The sequence below is a fragment of the Seriola aureovittata genome, chromosome 14 (genome assembly GCF_021018895.1).
Source record: "Seriola aureovittata isolate HTS-2021-v1 ecotype China chromosome 14, ASM2101889v1, whole genome shotgun sequence".
In the NCBI taxonomy this organism is placed as follows: Eukaryota; Metazoa; Chordata; class Actinopteri; order Carangiformes; family Carangidae; genus Seriola; species Seriola aureovittata.
In genome coordinates, this window is record NC_079377.1 from 10,914,471 (window position 1) to 10,930,698 (window position 16,228).

A 16,228-nucleotide genomic window follows, 5' to 3' on the forward strand; every position below is an offset into this window, starting at 1 on the left:
GCCCTCAGCGAGTCTTATGCTTCATATCACTCACCGCGCATAACAGATTACACTAAGGTCCCCCACACTACCATCTGTATAATATCAGGCCACTGTCAATGCGCTGCTCCCTGGCATGCCATTAAAGTGGACACAGATGAATGTATCTAAATTGGTCGCGGGCAGGATGAGAGTGTGGAGAATCAGTATATGGATGGCAAGCTGTAACACTGTGCTGTAACTGATGCAGCCTCCCACTACCACGCCTCTGTGGTCTGCAAGTGTTCAGGGCTACATGTCCTCCCCGACCAGCCTCCTTCCCTTCTGTCCTTTGAGCTCTGCATGTCCTCCTCCCTCCCCTTGGCCATGCTTCAATCCAAGCATCCTGGATCCAAAATGTCCTTTTAAAGGTATTTACATTCTCAGCATTTCTCAAACTCTGCCTCCTCCTTAAAATGCCCTGATATGCCAGGAGAGTGTCTTTGTATATTACTAGACTGTGTGGAGCCAGAGAAATCTCATTGTTTGGATGACTAAAGCTGTGGTGTTGACTATGATACCTATAACAGTCACAAGGGCCAGTCACCTCCTGTCTGGTGACATACCCCAAAGAGTTGAGTGAATTCAGCCCAGCTGACTCTATCTGACACATGACACTCCATTAGTGTTGGTATGACCTGGCAGACATTGAAACAACACTTGAAAATGTTGGAGGGGTATTAGACACGGGCCATAGGGATGGGCCTGGCCCGGGCCCTGATGAATTTGGACATTGGAGCAGCAGGGAAACTCATTTTGCCTGCAGTGTCCCTGCTGTGTGGTACAACTCCGTCTCATGAGAAACTTGTTAAGTCATAGATTTGCGAATGAGGGCCATGCTCTGGCCAACTATAGCAAGCCTATCCAATGCTCAGAGGATAAGTTGACCTACATTACCCCTCGTTGAACATAAGCCTTTCACTCGTATACATACACATACACACATAAACTTGCAGACATACACGAACATACACACGCAATCACTCTAAAAGCCAGTGAACAATGTGCAATCAAATGGGCACTCTCAAAGTCTTGCCCCCTGTATTCGTCCCTGTAATTAATAGGCCAATTAATGTGTGTTTATTCTGAACACCCATGGATGTCGCCATACTGGGGCTCTCTGGGGAAGACGAGAGTCAGACAGATAAATCAAAATGCTGTGCATCTGTCCTTGCATGTGCCAAACACTTCCCCCTTTAACTCTCCTCTGTCCCAACTGGGCCCAAATGTGAGACCTTTTCATAGCCAATCAGGTCAAATCTTTGTTTCATCCTCCTTCCCAATGCACTTGACATTGACAAGATTAATTGCCTTGTGCAATGGGCAAACGTGTTACCTTCCTGGTGTAATACAGGTGTCAAAAGCATGGCTCTCTGGATTTTCTCAATATGAACCCGGACAGAGATGAGAGAAGAATAACCTATTCCATTTTGTGAAACAAAGGGTTAACACCCCCCCCCACCCCCCACTTGTAAAATCACATAGGGTGTAAATCTTGCCATAAAATCTCAGCTGTGAGCCCTGCTGACCTGTAAATTCTTCACTCTGTTACTCTGCCATTGAGCTTCAACGGGTCGAGCCAAAACAGTAACTACATATGCACATCATGCTACTGTATCTAAAAACTGTTTCAATACCATGGACCATATATAAGGACTGAAACTCAGTGGTGAAATATACCATTGCAATTGTTTTGTGTGTATTTAGTAGTATTTCTCAAATTGAATTGCACTGAATTTCACAAACATACATGTGAAAGTATACATACAGGACATTTGTAATTATTCTCAACCAGATATCTTAAATATATTACAAAATGACTGAAGATATGCCAAAAATACTGTTACATCTGTCATTATGACACATTTCTGATAAGAAAAAAAAGTAATCGCAAGTAAATTTATAGAACCGTTTATCGTCAATATAAAATTTGTGGTATTAATGTGTATATTAAGAAATCAAAGTATATTAAAAACAGATCAGTGACATCAAATCTGACTGAGAGCATTCAAAACACAACAAAACATCACACAAACTCTGCTTGTTCAATTATGAATGTGAATCCAATACAGAAATGTAACTTATACATAGGCCCCTATTAAGAAAGCCTTGTGGGAGAAGTGAATGTACCATGTCCTTATAGCTGTGTACTGAGCTGGACAAGAAAAAGCATGGCTCCAATCAAATAGCTGCTGTAATTTCATGCATTTGTTGTATCACCCAAATCAACGGCAGCCTCCCATGGAGAACTTCTGGCAGGAAGGCTGCTATTCTCACCAGGGACTCGTTACTTAATAATCTCGCCCTGCAGGTGCTCTAGTAGAGGTCAACAGTCTGTTACAGTTGCGTTGCTGTTCATGTCTGCCTCCACCTATGGAGCATGAAACCGCTGCCAAATGTTCCAGTCCCCGCAAACCAAACCATAACTCCTTCCCTATCACTGTCACTGCTGGCTTTGGTCTCTACAGACACACAGACTGATCCAAATGAACCTGAGCCAAGTCCATCAGATATAATATGAATATTATATATACTGTGGTGGCTCATTTATCTCAAAACAACATTTGCTTGGCCCTGTAGAGGAGAGGCATCTAAATTCCAGTTACAGCATGCATTTGGTTTCCAGAGAACGCCATACTTTTTCAAACTAAATTAGGTTAAACGACAAAAGCTGTATGTGCAATGGAGCTACATAGATTTAGTTTAACAATAGATGAATGGTACTGTAACTAATCTGACACTCAGTGCACCTACATAATGCAATCCAGATCCAGTAGGATATTGGTGCCCAGTAGGGCCGAGCGATATGCAGAAAAAATTGTATTGCGAATATTTTGACAGACATTGCGATTGCAATATGAGCCATAATTTCGGGGGGAACTTTTGAATTTCATTTTCACTGAAAAATATCAAATTTTTCTGGGGTCCGCACCAAACAGGCATGTTCCCCTACATCTGGAGAATATGATTTGTAGGTCGGGGTAACTCTGTAGCACCTCAATGCTTCATTTATAATGGTATGTTGTGACACAAAGATTCTTCCCCTCACGGCTAAATGGCCACACACATGTACACATTTAAACACAGTCAAGTCACACACACACACACACAAACATGCCTAGTGTTGAGAGAAAATGTCCAACAGTTGGGTGGGAGAGAAAATGACATATGTGCAAGATTACATAGTTGTTCCCTGGTCTGGGAGAAAACAGTTCACAAGTAGTTTAGCACCCAGTGGACAGGCAACCTTTGAGTGTCAACGCAAGGGTGACACAGGAAAATATGGAAAAAAAAATGCCTGTGGCTTTGGGCAGGACATATAGACAGCTGTCTTGGTCATTCAGCACAGGACATGAATGGAAAATGTAAACACCACTATCACTTCCAAAAGACAGCACACACTCTCTCTTCTTTGGATACATGGGCCAGTCCAGTTGCCAAGCAGAGACAAGACAGATGATCTTTTCTACTGTTTTGACAGATTATTTCCATGCCACTTTAAAGTGTCCAGGCAGCTGTTGCTGATGTTAGTTTCATTGTTTCAAAATTTTTTGACACAAGTGAAGAACTGAAAGTATGTCTGCACTACAATTACTGACACGCATTGATCTGAGACTGTGCTGCCGCATGATGTGAAGTGATGACAGCTGACGAATGTGACGTGACAGCGGTCGAGGTTTTGAGATACAGATTCGTATTATTTTACAAATAGCCATCTCTCACATATAACTGCAGGAGAGTCTCTTTCCTGAGAAACTGTCTTCACGCCCAACAACCAACAAGTGAACATCATGTTTACTCCAAAGCTGTTCTCTGGTTTCATGCGACTTCCGGCATACGGATCACATGTCTGGCTAGTCCCATGACTTCAGTGATATGTGCTTGTTGGAAAACGAAAAGTAAACTTATATAAAGGTTCCATGCTACCACATGTTTACTGTCACAAGATACACGCTTTATGCGCCTGCAACTGTTAGATAAAACTATCTAATACTATCGACATATCTCTGTGAAAAACATTAACATATCTTTACATGAGTTAAAAGTGAACAATAGATGACTTGGAAATAAATAATTAATGATCTGTTGGACATTGTAATTAGTGACCATGGTGAGTCTACTGGCTGGGGGGGGGGGACTGATTCAACATAGGATGAATAACCTGTTAACAAAATCAAAGTCCTGCCATATTTTAGAACTCAACTCTGTAATGTTTCTTCAATAGCCATCAATAGTCTGGCGGGATTCTTTTATTGGTAGTATTGATGTGGCTCGTCATATTATTTAATGAGAAAATGATTCCTCCGAGATTAAAAGTCTCTCTTTTAATGGCTTTCCTCTCTACTAGGTCATTTTGTGTTGCCTGGTTGGCAACAGTCTCCAGGCCTTTTCAGCTTTATTTTGAGTTTTGTCTTCTCTTATCTCCTTGACATATGACACAGGTATCCCGTGTGGCACACTGTCATCCACTCACATCCCCGGCTGAGGTATGCAGATTAATATTTCTATGAGAAACAGGAGCCATTTAACAGGAGAGAGATAGGCAGTCAATTGAGAATGTCAACTGTTGCCTGATGGTAAATTCTTTGTAGCATCAGAGAGTACAGAACTCTGCTTAACTCAAGCAGTGCAAAATACTTCCCCACCTATATGTTTATTACAGAGCTGCAACTTGCCAGCTACCAATCCATATAATTTTCCAACTGTGCCAACTAGTTCACTCTCTAAGCAAAATAACTAAAGAAATAACCAACTAACTAGATTTAAATAAATGAATAAACCAGTAATAGGATCAACACTGCATAATTCATTTGAAGAGAACACATCCGTAGACAGAGCAGTTGCAGTGCTCTGCTTCCTCTAGGGCTTGCTGGAGTTTCATCATCTCTGCACTAGCACAGCTATGTCTAATAAGAACAAACACTGTGCAGCACATCTGTCAGACACGTGCATTTTCCAAAGCAGGAGACAAGGAATCCTTGACACGGTAGAGGCCTTCAGCTGATTAATGTGGATTTCATATGTTTTGCATTCACATTATTTACATACTTTCTGCAAAATGCATCAAAGAAAAGAGTGCATTGTTTATCAATAGGGGAAATCTATGTATACATATAGAAAATATGTTTATAATGTTAATGCAAAGTTCAAAAAACATTTAATTAGAGCAAATGCCTGTCCATTATGTATGACAACAGCACATGGCTTCCAAACCAGGGGAATCAGTGATTTATATTTAGCATGGCCTTATTTTCTATACAGGTGCATTTATACAGCTAATAAGACTTAATGTGGTGTTAGGCATGGATTAAAACTCCAAGACCCACCTTGTAATGGGGATTTATTAAAGTGATTATTTATTAATCCATGGGAACCTACTACTTTGCCCAGGGATGAACCCATGTCTGCAATGAACCCACTCACAACCCTGTGCCAACTACCGAAGCAGAGTATGCTGGGAAGACTTGGCAGGACATGAATAAACCTAGCTTGCCATGGCGTTCCTGTGTATTTTGGCTTTGAGGAAGCAAAGTGCATTGACCAAGCGTAGGTTTTCAGTCCTATTTTGAGCATGCAAAATTATGTCATCCTGGTACTTTTTCAATCCTTTCTGCCACCAAATCCCACATCACTTTTGTATGTACATAAGACTTTATCATACAGTCCCTCATATTTGTTGATGGGTATCAGGCAGGCACATCTCTGCTCTGCATGCTGCATGAGCATACCTAATACTTGGCTTACAAACGACTACACTGAAAACACTAAGATTTCAAGGTTATCTCCTTCAGCGTGCGTGTCTTTCACCTCCTCAGCCTGTGTAGGATGGGGCCAGCCTACAATGACAACACAGAGCTTAGCACATCATTACAGCACCTGATGAATATTTTAGCACACCACAGGCAGCAAGGGGGACATATCCTTTTTACTGGTGCACCCCACCTTCTTTTTTTTCATCTGCTGTAATGTGCCACTGAATCCCAAAGTCCAACTCTTTGCCTGCCTTTCTGTGCCAATGCCATCCATAATGGATAAAACCAAGCCATTCACATCACTATTAATGGCAATGTGTAATGTGGGGGCAATATATTCCCATAAATTCTTAGACATGGTTGGACTGGCCTTGACTAACTGAACTAGTCATCCATCAAGGTAATAAGATAAAATCAAAATTCTGTGAATGTTAGACAAGGGGTCACAGAAGGGGGTTTGGTGACTGTCCTCTCCTGCATATGTTGCTTTAAGCTTCAGAGCTGGATCAGTGCAAATGGCATCATCCTCTTCCTCCTCACTACAATGTCCTCCACATCTCCTTGAAGTAAATCTAAATGGCTTAGAGTGGTCGTATTTTCCTCAACAATAAATTGAAGTAGACAGTGTGAGAGATGGCCTGGCTTGAATCTAAGGCCTTGTGAAAGATTCCCACTCCTGGCTATTCTATGAAGCTTGTGGAGTGGTCAGTCTCCGTCAAGATATTTTGCATCATTTGTACATCAGCTATGGCTCTTAGTGAAACCAATAAGTTGCAAGCATGGACAAGAGTTGCTAATTAGGTGACAGTCTCTTGCTGTATCAGCTGGCCACTAGCTAGCCCCTGATAATGATATATGTCCACCTTCCTAAAATAGGCTGTCAAACTGCAGAAACACAGGTTGGTCAACAACTTTGAGGCCACATGTGACTCCTAGAGCTAAGAATAAGCAGAAACCTTAGCACATTAACAGTCACCGTGAAGTCAGCCAGTCATCAAAGACAGGGTATTAATAGATCAGAACTGTGTCTTCAGCAACAACAACAGCAGTCTGAGATGGCCAGTTTAAAAGCCCTGTGGCTAGTTTACCTACAAAATCTTAAAAGAAATAACTAGTGCGAGAAATATTGCGGGTATACAGGCAACCAAGAAGCCACAACATCAAACAGAGAGAGGCTTTCTATTTCCTCAGAACCAATTATGATTGAAAGATTCATCATAAGACTGTATTCCACAGGAAAAGTGAACACCATAATTGATGCGTCTGACACTCAGTTCCTTTGACGCGGAGTCCCTACTTAAGTCAGGTTAGGTATAAAATAACACCCGACTAATGAGGTAGAGAGACAAAAGCATCAAAAAAACATCTGCACCAGCCTCTGAGCTCACTTGTCTTGACTGTGAATACTTTTCCTGACAATAGATTCTGTTACTTCATGCATTGGGGGAAATGATCCATTGAGAAATAACACAACCGATGATAGGTCATAAATTGTTAATGCTATTGGAACAAGTTTTGAGTTTGAATGAATTCACGCACAGAAGGGTGGAATTCTTGAGATACTTGCATCCAGATGTCTCGAGTATTGTGCATCATCTCCGCTCTTGCTTAATCTGAAAAGAACATTTGCCTGACCTACTTATGGGTGCTCTACAGCTCAACCTGCGGAGCCAAATGTTTTTTTTTTTTTTTACCATTTTATGAGCATTATCTGTAAGACAAACAGGAATACTCAGTCGTCTGAGGAGCTTATTTTTGATGACGTTGACAAAGGCAAAGGTATTCACACCAAATCAATTAAGCTGGACAAAAAAGGACACTCTTTCCACCTGTCCTTGAACACGGCCTTTCAGCTGTGGTGTCAAGGAACAACAACATTCTTTCAGTGAGGCAATCTTCACCCCACCACGATGTTACAACATTTACCAATTACATTATTAATGACAGCATACCATACACATACAAGTACCTAACCTGTGAACTATTCAGATGTATCTGAAGCAACTGGAATTTCACATACAGTATGTTCCCAGAAAGATTGTGAGTTTTTATGTAACAAAAGTAAGCCATCCCGAATTGACAATATTGGAGTAAATGCATACTTTTGATTTGGGCATTACATTAAAAACCCTGACACTTGTATTCCTAACCACAGCTATTGCATTCACAGGTGAGAGGTAAATAAATATGATGTAGGCTTTCAGTTGTTTCACTCATGGACATTGGCTCTGTCCCAAACTAAGCTGGCCTTTTAGGAAACTGAACACTGTCCACCACAACCCAGTGGGACTCAAGCATGTGTGCTGCCAGTCATACTGTGAGTGTATGTGACCCCTTGACCATGGAGCCCATTCATTAATTGTCATACAACAGGCTCACACCACCCCTTCCCTCTCTCCAGGTCCGTTGCAATCCCCTTGCCACAGATCATCTTTGCCTCCCCCAAAAACAACAACAGCCACTCAGCTGCTGTTTGGCCTTTCCCCAGGCTAGGTCCTTTCAGTCAGTACAACCACCAGCCAGGCCACACAACTAATCGACTGTTTCTGTTTACTCACCCTTTTGCCCTCTTTGCCTGGTTCCCCTGGCTGACCTGGCACCCCAGCCAATCCCTAGGGAAAGGACACGTATCATCATGAATTGGGCGCTACATTCATGTACATTCTGTGCTGCAGTAAGAGACTATGGCTCGCTACTTGTAAAAAGTGATGCAGACAGATGTTTGTGCCAAATGTTCTCTGCATACCAGTAAAGAACTAGTGGGCTTATTTGCAGTGATAGGAAACACAGCATTCGCTTAGTTAGAATAGCATGAATAGATAAAATGGAGTATGTACAGCTGTAGTTTCTATTCTTATTCATGAACAGTTTCTAGGTGACTTCTCCACCATCCCCTTAATAGGCAATTTGCAGCCTCAGTTGATCAGAGCTTCATTCCATTATTCTACACAGTATCTTGATAAGGAACTGTTAACAAGTTAATCAAGGTATATGCTGAGCCGTGATTTTGTTTTGAAGTTCTTGTGCGAGGATATGCTTATGGTGCGTCAGTAATTGCTTGATGAACCTAATAGTTGTGCTCAATTGCTTGAGAACATGTTATGTGCACATTGTCAAACAAGACAAAAACAGACAAAAAGGAGATACTTGACTTGAATGTGGTGATTAATTAGTTACCTTATCTCCTTTGTCACCTCGAGGGCCCTGAATGTGGCAAATAGATTTATGTTTACAAGAAAACATAAACTCAACAATATTTATTTGTTTTCAGTGAATAATATAGATAATATATATAATATAAACAATGTATAAGATGAACATAATTAAAGTACCTGATCTCCTTTGGGACATTTGTCAACCTGAGAATCAAACAAACAATCAAAAACATACAAGTCAGTATGAAAACACAACTCGCACGGTTCATATACAGTATAACAATACATGGCCAGTTATAGGCTAGCAACACAACTGGTCATGAGCTATAGTAATTATCCTTGGCCGCAGTGACCCTAACAGAAGTTAGGACATGACTATTACTACACTCCCCAGACACCCCGCCGGCCACTGTCAGAAAAGGGCAGACAGAGTCGTCTATTCACCAGGCCACAGAATGGACACAAGGCCACATACAACATCTCAGCTTTCAAATACAAGCCAAATAATTGGTGTCCTCTTTCAATCGGCATCTAAAAGTCAAACACTTTTGACTTTTCTTGGAAACAGCTGCAGAAATGGCCGTTCACAACATACTGCAGTCTTTCACATTAGTCAGCGGCCTCACGCAAAGTCAGAAAAGAAAAATAAATACTATTTAACAAGGAGGCTGAGAGTCCTAAGATATTTGCAGATGTATCTATAAAAAAGAGTGACAGCTCTGACCTGAGACAGAACATTTCTCATTCTCCCTGCAGTTCATTTGCCAATAAATCAGTTATTCATGTACAATGGTAAATTTTTTTGTTGCAGAGTTTTGACCTTGGGTAACAAACAATACAACGCAAATTCACATTACTTTAGGAACATTTTCTTCTCACGCTTACCAACCAATTTACTGGGATGATGTGAAAAAGTTTGCTAAACTAAAACCATGTATACTACTCAGGTAAAGATTGTTATTTTTCTGGTCCTTAGAAATGTAAAATTAGCATTAGAGAATAGCTAATGGATGGTGGCAGTGTTCTGTCGGTATCGTAAGCACTTTGGTGTCATAAAAAGGGCAAGCCAGAAGCATTGGGACGCCATGTTTGTATCACTCCAGTGCTGATTAAAACTGGCAGGATGATCCCCTCATGATGCGTACGTAATTAGCTTACCACCCGCAGTATATCTTTAATCTCCAGTAGCCGTCAACTCCCTGGCTACATGCATTGTAGCCAAGGAGTTGTGTGTGTGTTCACATCTGTGCCCACACATTTACTATATGTGTTGATAGGTGGCTATGAAAGCCTCTGCGAGTATATACGTTTATCTGCTGCCTGCTGAAAAATGTACTTTTAATTTGTGTGGGCACTAGAATGAGTACATTTATGTTCTCTGTCCTCTGGACCACAGAAGATGCACTAGTACAGCCAGTCCAATTATAAGACTGAAATACATAAAGTGTGGTGTAGTTCTTTGTGGGTGTCTGTAAATGCTAGAAGTCTGCAGAGAGAGCCACCAAGCCAATAAGTGCATGTCTCACCCATGTAGGATACAGCTAGCAGCTACGTGTCAACCTCCATCCCCACCCCAAGGCCTGGAGCTCCATTCCTCTCTGCCTGGCTGCTCATCCCTATCCTTTTGGCCCATGTGAGGATGCCCACTGAGCCCTCTCTATCTGCTCCTTGTTTGACCCGTTCCCAGGCGATGGTAATGTGACACAGAGACTGCTCACCTGAGTGCCTCACTTTCCATCTCTGTGGGCCAGATGTGTGTAGCGCCTGGTCAGCCAAAAGGCTGTGATATTTACAAAGCTCAGTCCAGCCTTTTCAGGTCACACCCACATGAGTATAGGTCAACATTATTCCTGTTCTTTTGAATGTCCTTACATATACAGATATACTTACGGGCAGCCCCGCAGCTCCAGGCTTACCCACTTCACCCTGTGAAGGACGATAATAATTAGTGAAAACTCCAAAAACGTCAGTCAGTAACATCTTTAACATACTGTGTGCAATGGTAATGGCTCCTGCCAAATCTATACAATATATTCTTGACTTTTAAACATCTAGACCAAAGGCTCAATATGTTTGTGATAACAAATCTGAAGGTCAGGTAAAATAACACTGATTATGCATAGCACAAATATTTCAATATATGTACTATGTGCTACACAAGACCATTTACTGGTATTTACAGTATGTCATGAAATGATGCCTGTCTGATGACTTTCACACTGTCAGACAACTGGCAGGTGGGCTGGTGCTATTAAATGTGAGGGGCCTTAAAATAAACACAGCCGTACTATATCATGTAAAAGCTTTGCAGTATTAACAATGGACAGGTATGATAACATTGTTTGGTGACTGTGACATACAGGCAGTCACAAAAAGTCATATAAGGAAAGAACTAGATGTCTTTTGACGCCAGCATAACCCAATGTAAGCAATGATCTCACATGCTTTTTACTGCCTCTCTTGTTTTTTTGTCTTTTCAGATAAAACTCATATATCACTGTCCAATATTTTTGCAGTTCTTTCCCCTTTTTCACTACAATCCCAACCATACAATATAAAGCACTGAGTTGAGAATCAGTGGACTTTACAACTGGCAATACCCTTTTATCAGATGTGGATGAAAGAAAAATTGTGCTTGTAGTTCATATCCATTTTGTTGTCTAAATGAATGTCACAGCTAAAATATGCCTGCTATGGGATATTCGGGGGACTCATTACTTTGTGCTTCCAAATCTGCCTCCCTCTGTCAGTTTCAATACAAACAAACGTTCTCTCCACACCCACTCCCACCCCCCCACCCCCCCATCCGGAAAATAGGATAAAATACCCCGTGAATCTCTGTTGTCTTCACAGAAACACACAGACCTCATTATAACTTCAAGGCTGGCAGACAGAGCATTGCACCTACAATTATGCGGTGAGTTCTACCAAAAGACAACAAAAAAAAAAGAAAAGAAAAAAAAAGCCCCAATAAGGGAGGAAAAATAAAAGAGCAGGAGATATGGCAACTAATTACAGGAAAAACATTTCATCTCATACAAGGAAAATAATCCCACTGTGGGATGAAAAGAATAGAAAAGTTTAAAAAGACCAATATTTTCTGCATTGCAACAAGATTTAATCTAATTCATGTCAATGATGTCAGTGAACAGACTATAAAGGGGGCTGCAGATAAGAACAAGGATTGCATCAAACTCATCTCTTGCATTTCCAGCATGTTCAAATCTCAGGTTAACATTAGCATTTTAAGCTTATATTGTGTTTTTAGGGTGACTTCGTAATATCTGTCCAGCCACAACAGCAATGTCTATTAATGTGCACTGTTCCTGTAAAATAAACTAATAATAATAATAATAATAATAATAATAATAATTAAACCAGTCATGAACTACCGGACACACCTATGTAACTGTTGAATTCCTAATATTTAAGAACCAAATTTAGTCAAATACACTCTATATTCTAAACCAACAGTCTCTGTGAGCAGTCCAAAAAACAGAAGGCAACAGTATGCAGTCCACATTTCTGCAGAAGGCTTTAGTCCCATAAAAACTGTTTAGAGAGGGCAAGATAAAGGGATTTTGTTGGGTATGTCCATTACAAACAGCTACTCCTATGAATATACAAATGCTCTGCAAATATAGTGAGTGGAACATTTTCTCTCAGCTGGGATAAAAGCTACTGTATATGACCATCAGTAAGGCCTTGCTAAGTTATGATAGCAATAACAATATTCTTTAGCTGGCCTTGTTTGGAGTAGTAATCATAGCAGCACTTCAAACAGATGGGCAAACACATTATTGAGACAGGGATTACAGCTCGTATAAATCAGGCAGATTCCCAGAAGTATCTTTTTTCATTAAAAAACAAAATCAAGAATAATTATAGTGTGATTTAGTCCAGTCCGGTATGTATGACAGACTCACTCACTTTGTCTCCCTTGGGACCAACTGGACCAACTGGCCCTGGGTCACCTTTGAGACCCTGGGGACAAAGAAATATACAATATATTGAAATAAATCAATTTCCATTGTGAGCGACTGATTAAAAAACAACAACAACAAGTGTTACTGTATGTCAGTATGTTGACACTCAGTAGACAAGTATCTCATGCAGGTGTGAGATTCTCATGCCTGTCACAACCAGTCTATGAGAAAAGACAGATAATGTCAAACACCAGTCGGTGCAAGTAGCAAAATTCTGCTGAGAGATTTACAATCAGCTGGTTCCCCGTGTCTCTGTTTTCCCTCGCCGCGCTCAGATTTAGCAAGGACAGTGATTGTCATTGCTTTTACACCTTGAAGCAGAGGACCTGGGGGTGGGATTGAACTAAGCAAGCTCGGGGCAAAGTCAAGCCTCTTGGTGGTGAAATGTGAAAGAAGAAGGACAGCTGAGATAAAGAGTGTTAGCTGATGAATGAGGCTTGACACATATTGACAGGCTAAATTTGCAGCAAGCCTTGTTAGGTGTGACACATTTGGTCCAGTAGCAGCAACTCTTTCAAATAGGTTAGGGGGGGATCAGGAAAGATGGGGAGTGTGAGCAGTCTGTAAAATGACTCAGAAATACAATAATTTGTCATGGTTAAATTTAGAGTTAGAAAGGCTATTAATAGTGAATTATATATCTGCAGAAGATGATTACCTACCCTTATCACATTAAGTCTGGCTCCACCAGAGACATGACAAATTCATTGCCTTTCGCTGCAAGCCTCGTATTAAACCCCAATTCAGAAAACAGAAGCCACGGGAATGATGTAAAATAATTGCCCCTATAGAAACCCATGATACAGCTTGCCTATAAGTTGTACTTAAAATGACATGATTGTGACGTGATTTTATCAGATTGTATGTGGGCACTCATCCCACGCACACTGTCAATAATAGGGCAGCTGGCTCATAGCTGTACATAAAAGCCCAGTTCTTTATTTAAATTGACTGCTTAACCACTTCACGGAGGCAATATGACACAGGGGGATCCAGAGGCAGATTTCCTTCTGAGTTATTACCAGAGACGTGGTACGAGGCTCATCTGATAACAAGGACGTAAACAACTTCAGGTTCCGTCAAATACAGAAGCGTATTTGAGTAATCTTATACGAATTTTGACACCACTCTTGTAATAAGGAGATCTTGTCTCATTATTATGGTGAGAATTGTCCTGCAATATAAACACGTTTCCTTGTTATTGTGATCCTTTACAGTCATTATGTGCTTTCCTCTTGTTATTTTGAAAAAGGGCAAATTTAAACACATTTGTAAAACCGTATTACTGCACATTAGTCACTTCAGAATAACGTACTTTAGCACCATCTATTAAAGTACAAAGAATTAATAATCTCAACGTATACCAACATATTCATAGACAGAACATCTATCAGCTTGTCAAAAATGGTTTGACTCAGAATTTGATCACACATTTGCAACATAAAAAGACACCTTGATTTTGACAGCGTGAAGTGTTTCTGAGAGAATCAGAAATGAATGACCCCACAAGAGGTTAAATGCCTCGGACTCGCCCCCGGTCAGTTAGAACTGTAGAAGCCTGTCGAATGAGAGGTGAAACTTCTTCAAGAACCTCAAGCAAGTCCAGTTGCTTTCATACAGCACTTAGAAATAGCATGACCTGGATAACTGAGAATCTTCACCGACAATCAGTGGTGGGGTTTTCAGCTGTCCAGAACAGCATGAAATCTGCCTTACACTAGTCCACAGTTTTCTAGCAGATACATTATAGATATCCCCTTTGATCCATACAGAAAATACACTATCTACCAAGATGTATTAATACTTACCTAATACTAATATTTAAACAGAACATATACTGTATATGTATAGTGGCATGTTTTTTAACATAGTCCCTGACCTCTTTCACTCCATTAATTTAGTATTATTTGAAATCATATGCTTGATTATCAGCTCAAGTGGAGCTTGACTCAGTGTAGACAGTTATGACTTTAAAATATATAAATGAACTGCACTGACGTGGCTTACAAAAAGCATTGATGAAACATTTCTATCCTGATGGGATGACAATGCTCCCATCCATGGGGCAGGAGGGGTCAGTGATGACAATGGTGTGAATCATGTGCTGTGGCCTTCGCAGTGACACGCTCTCAACCCAATTGAAAACTTATGGGAGATTTTGGACTGACATGTCAGACAGAGCTCTCCACCACCATCATCAAAACACCAAATGAGGGAGTATCTTTTGGAAGGATGGTATTCATCCCTCCAGTAGAGTTCCAGAGACTCGGAGGATCAATGCCAAGGAGCACTGAAGCTGTTCTAGCGGCACATGGTGTCACCCATCTGTCCATCCTAAAGCAACATGTTCTGCCTAGGACTCTCATATTTAAGTTAGATTTACTAAATAATACTATTACTATGTAGGGTTGTGCTATAAGTCATAAATATTTAAGGTAGTCCTTTTTTCATCACTGCTGTGAAATGAACTTCCCTTCCCCAGCATATTCTCCTGCAAACTGCAGACACAAGACAATATGTTTACAAAACAGCAAGAGAGTCAGTTACTTTTCACAACATGTCCTTATCAGGAACCAGCTTCAAGTCAACTCAGTCAATCAAAAATCACTCTCTTACCATATATTACTCTCAGCTTTTTTTTTTTTTTTTTAGCAAGCTCTGCTTTGCAACTGGTGAGGATAAACTGTGTACCACAAAAATGTTTTCAGCTAATAAAAATTTCAATTACAACAGTCTACAAAAGCAGTTTTACATGAAGAATTCAGAATTACGTTCGCAACGTGCGAGCAGTGTACTCTCTCCTCAGGCTGACTGATGCTCACTTTCCCATGTGTGCTTGTTGTTGTTAATTTTGTATGATAAAAGGAACTTTGGAAAAAGAAAAAAAAATAATTTTGATAAAAACTTGGCTCAACTGTTTGATTATTCAGATAACTCCAGGACTGCTGAAATGTCAGTGCCAAACCTGTGCAGAAGCTAGGCACTGTGGAGCTGCACAGCATCGGAACATGTCTGTAGTAATGTGCATAAGAACAACCACAGCAAATTTTTTGCTGGGGTTTTTGGCACTCTTGCAAATTTTGCATTAAATCTTACTCAGGGACAAATGCAAAATAAACACACCATTAACCAGTGTTTGCTCTGATTGTCCAATTTTCCCATAGCCATTACTTTACAGCATGTTTTCTGAATTAATTCAGAGTTGGTGCTTTGAATATGCTCATTACATTTTTTTGTAATTAGTATTAATGCACAGACAAAAATAAATACTACATATTATATAGTTTTAGCTTTTTTGTGATAATTTTTGAGAAAT

At 40.4% G+C, this 16,228-nt stretch overlaps 1 protein-coding gene across 4 annotated transcripts in view; it reads right to left on the minus strand.

The window, feature by feature from the left end:
• The window catches only part of LOC130180987 (collagen alpha-1(XIX) chain-like), a 94,860-nt gene that overhangs the window by 51,537 nt on the left and 27,095 nt on the right, over positions 1-16,228 (minus strand). For 3 of the 4 annotated variants that reach the window (XM_056394697.1, XM_056394696.1, XM_056394699.1), the window contains exons 12-16: positions 12,857-12,910; positions 10,817-10,852; positions 9,104-9,130; positions 8,949-8,975; positions 8,330-8,383 (exon numbers count right to left, since the gene is read on the minus strand). In XM_056394697.1, coding sequence (XP_056250672.1) covers positions 8,330-8,383; positions 8,949-8,975; positions 9,104-9,130; positions 10,817-10,852; positions 12,857-12,910 — 198 coding nt within the window. The remainder of the gene's footprint in view (positions 1-8,329; positions 8,384-8,948; positions 8,976-9,103; positions 9,131-10,816; positions 10,853-12,856; positions 12,911-16,228) is intronic. The other variant, XM_056394698.1, reaches the window with a different exon arrangement.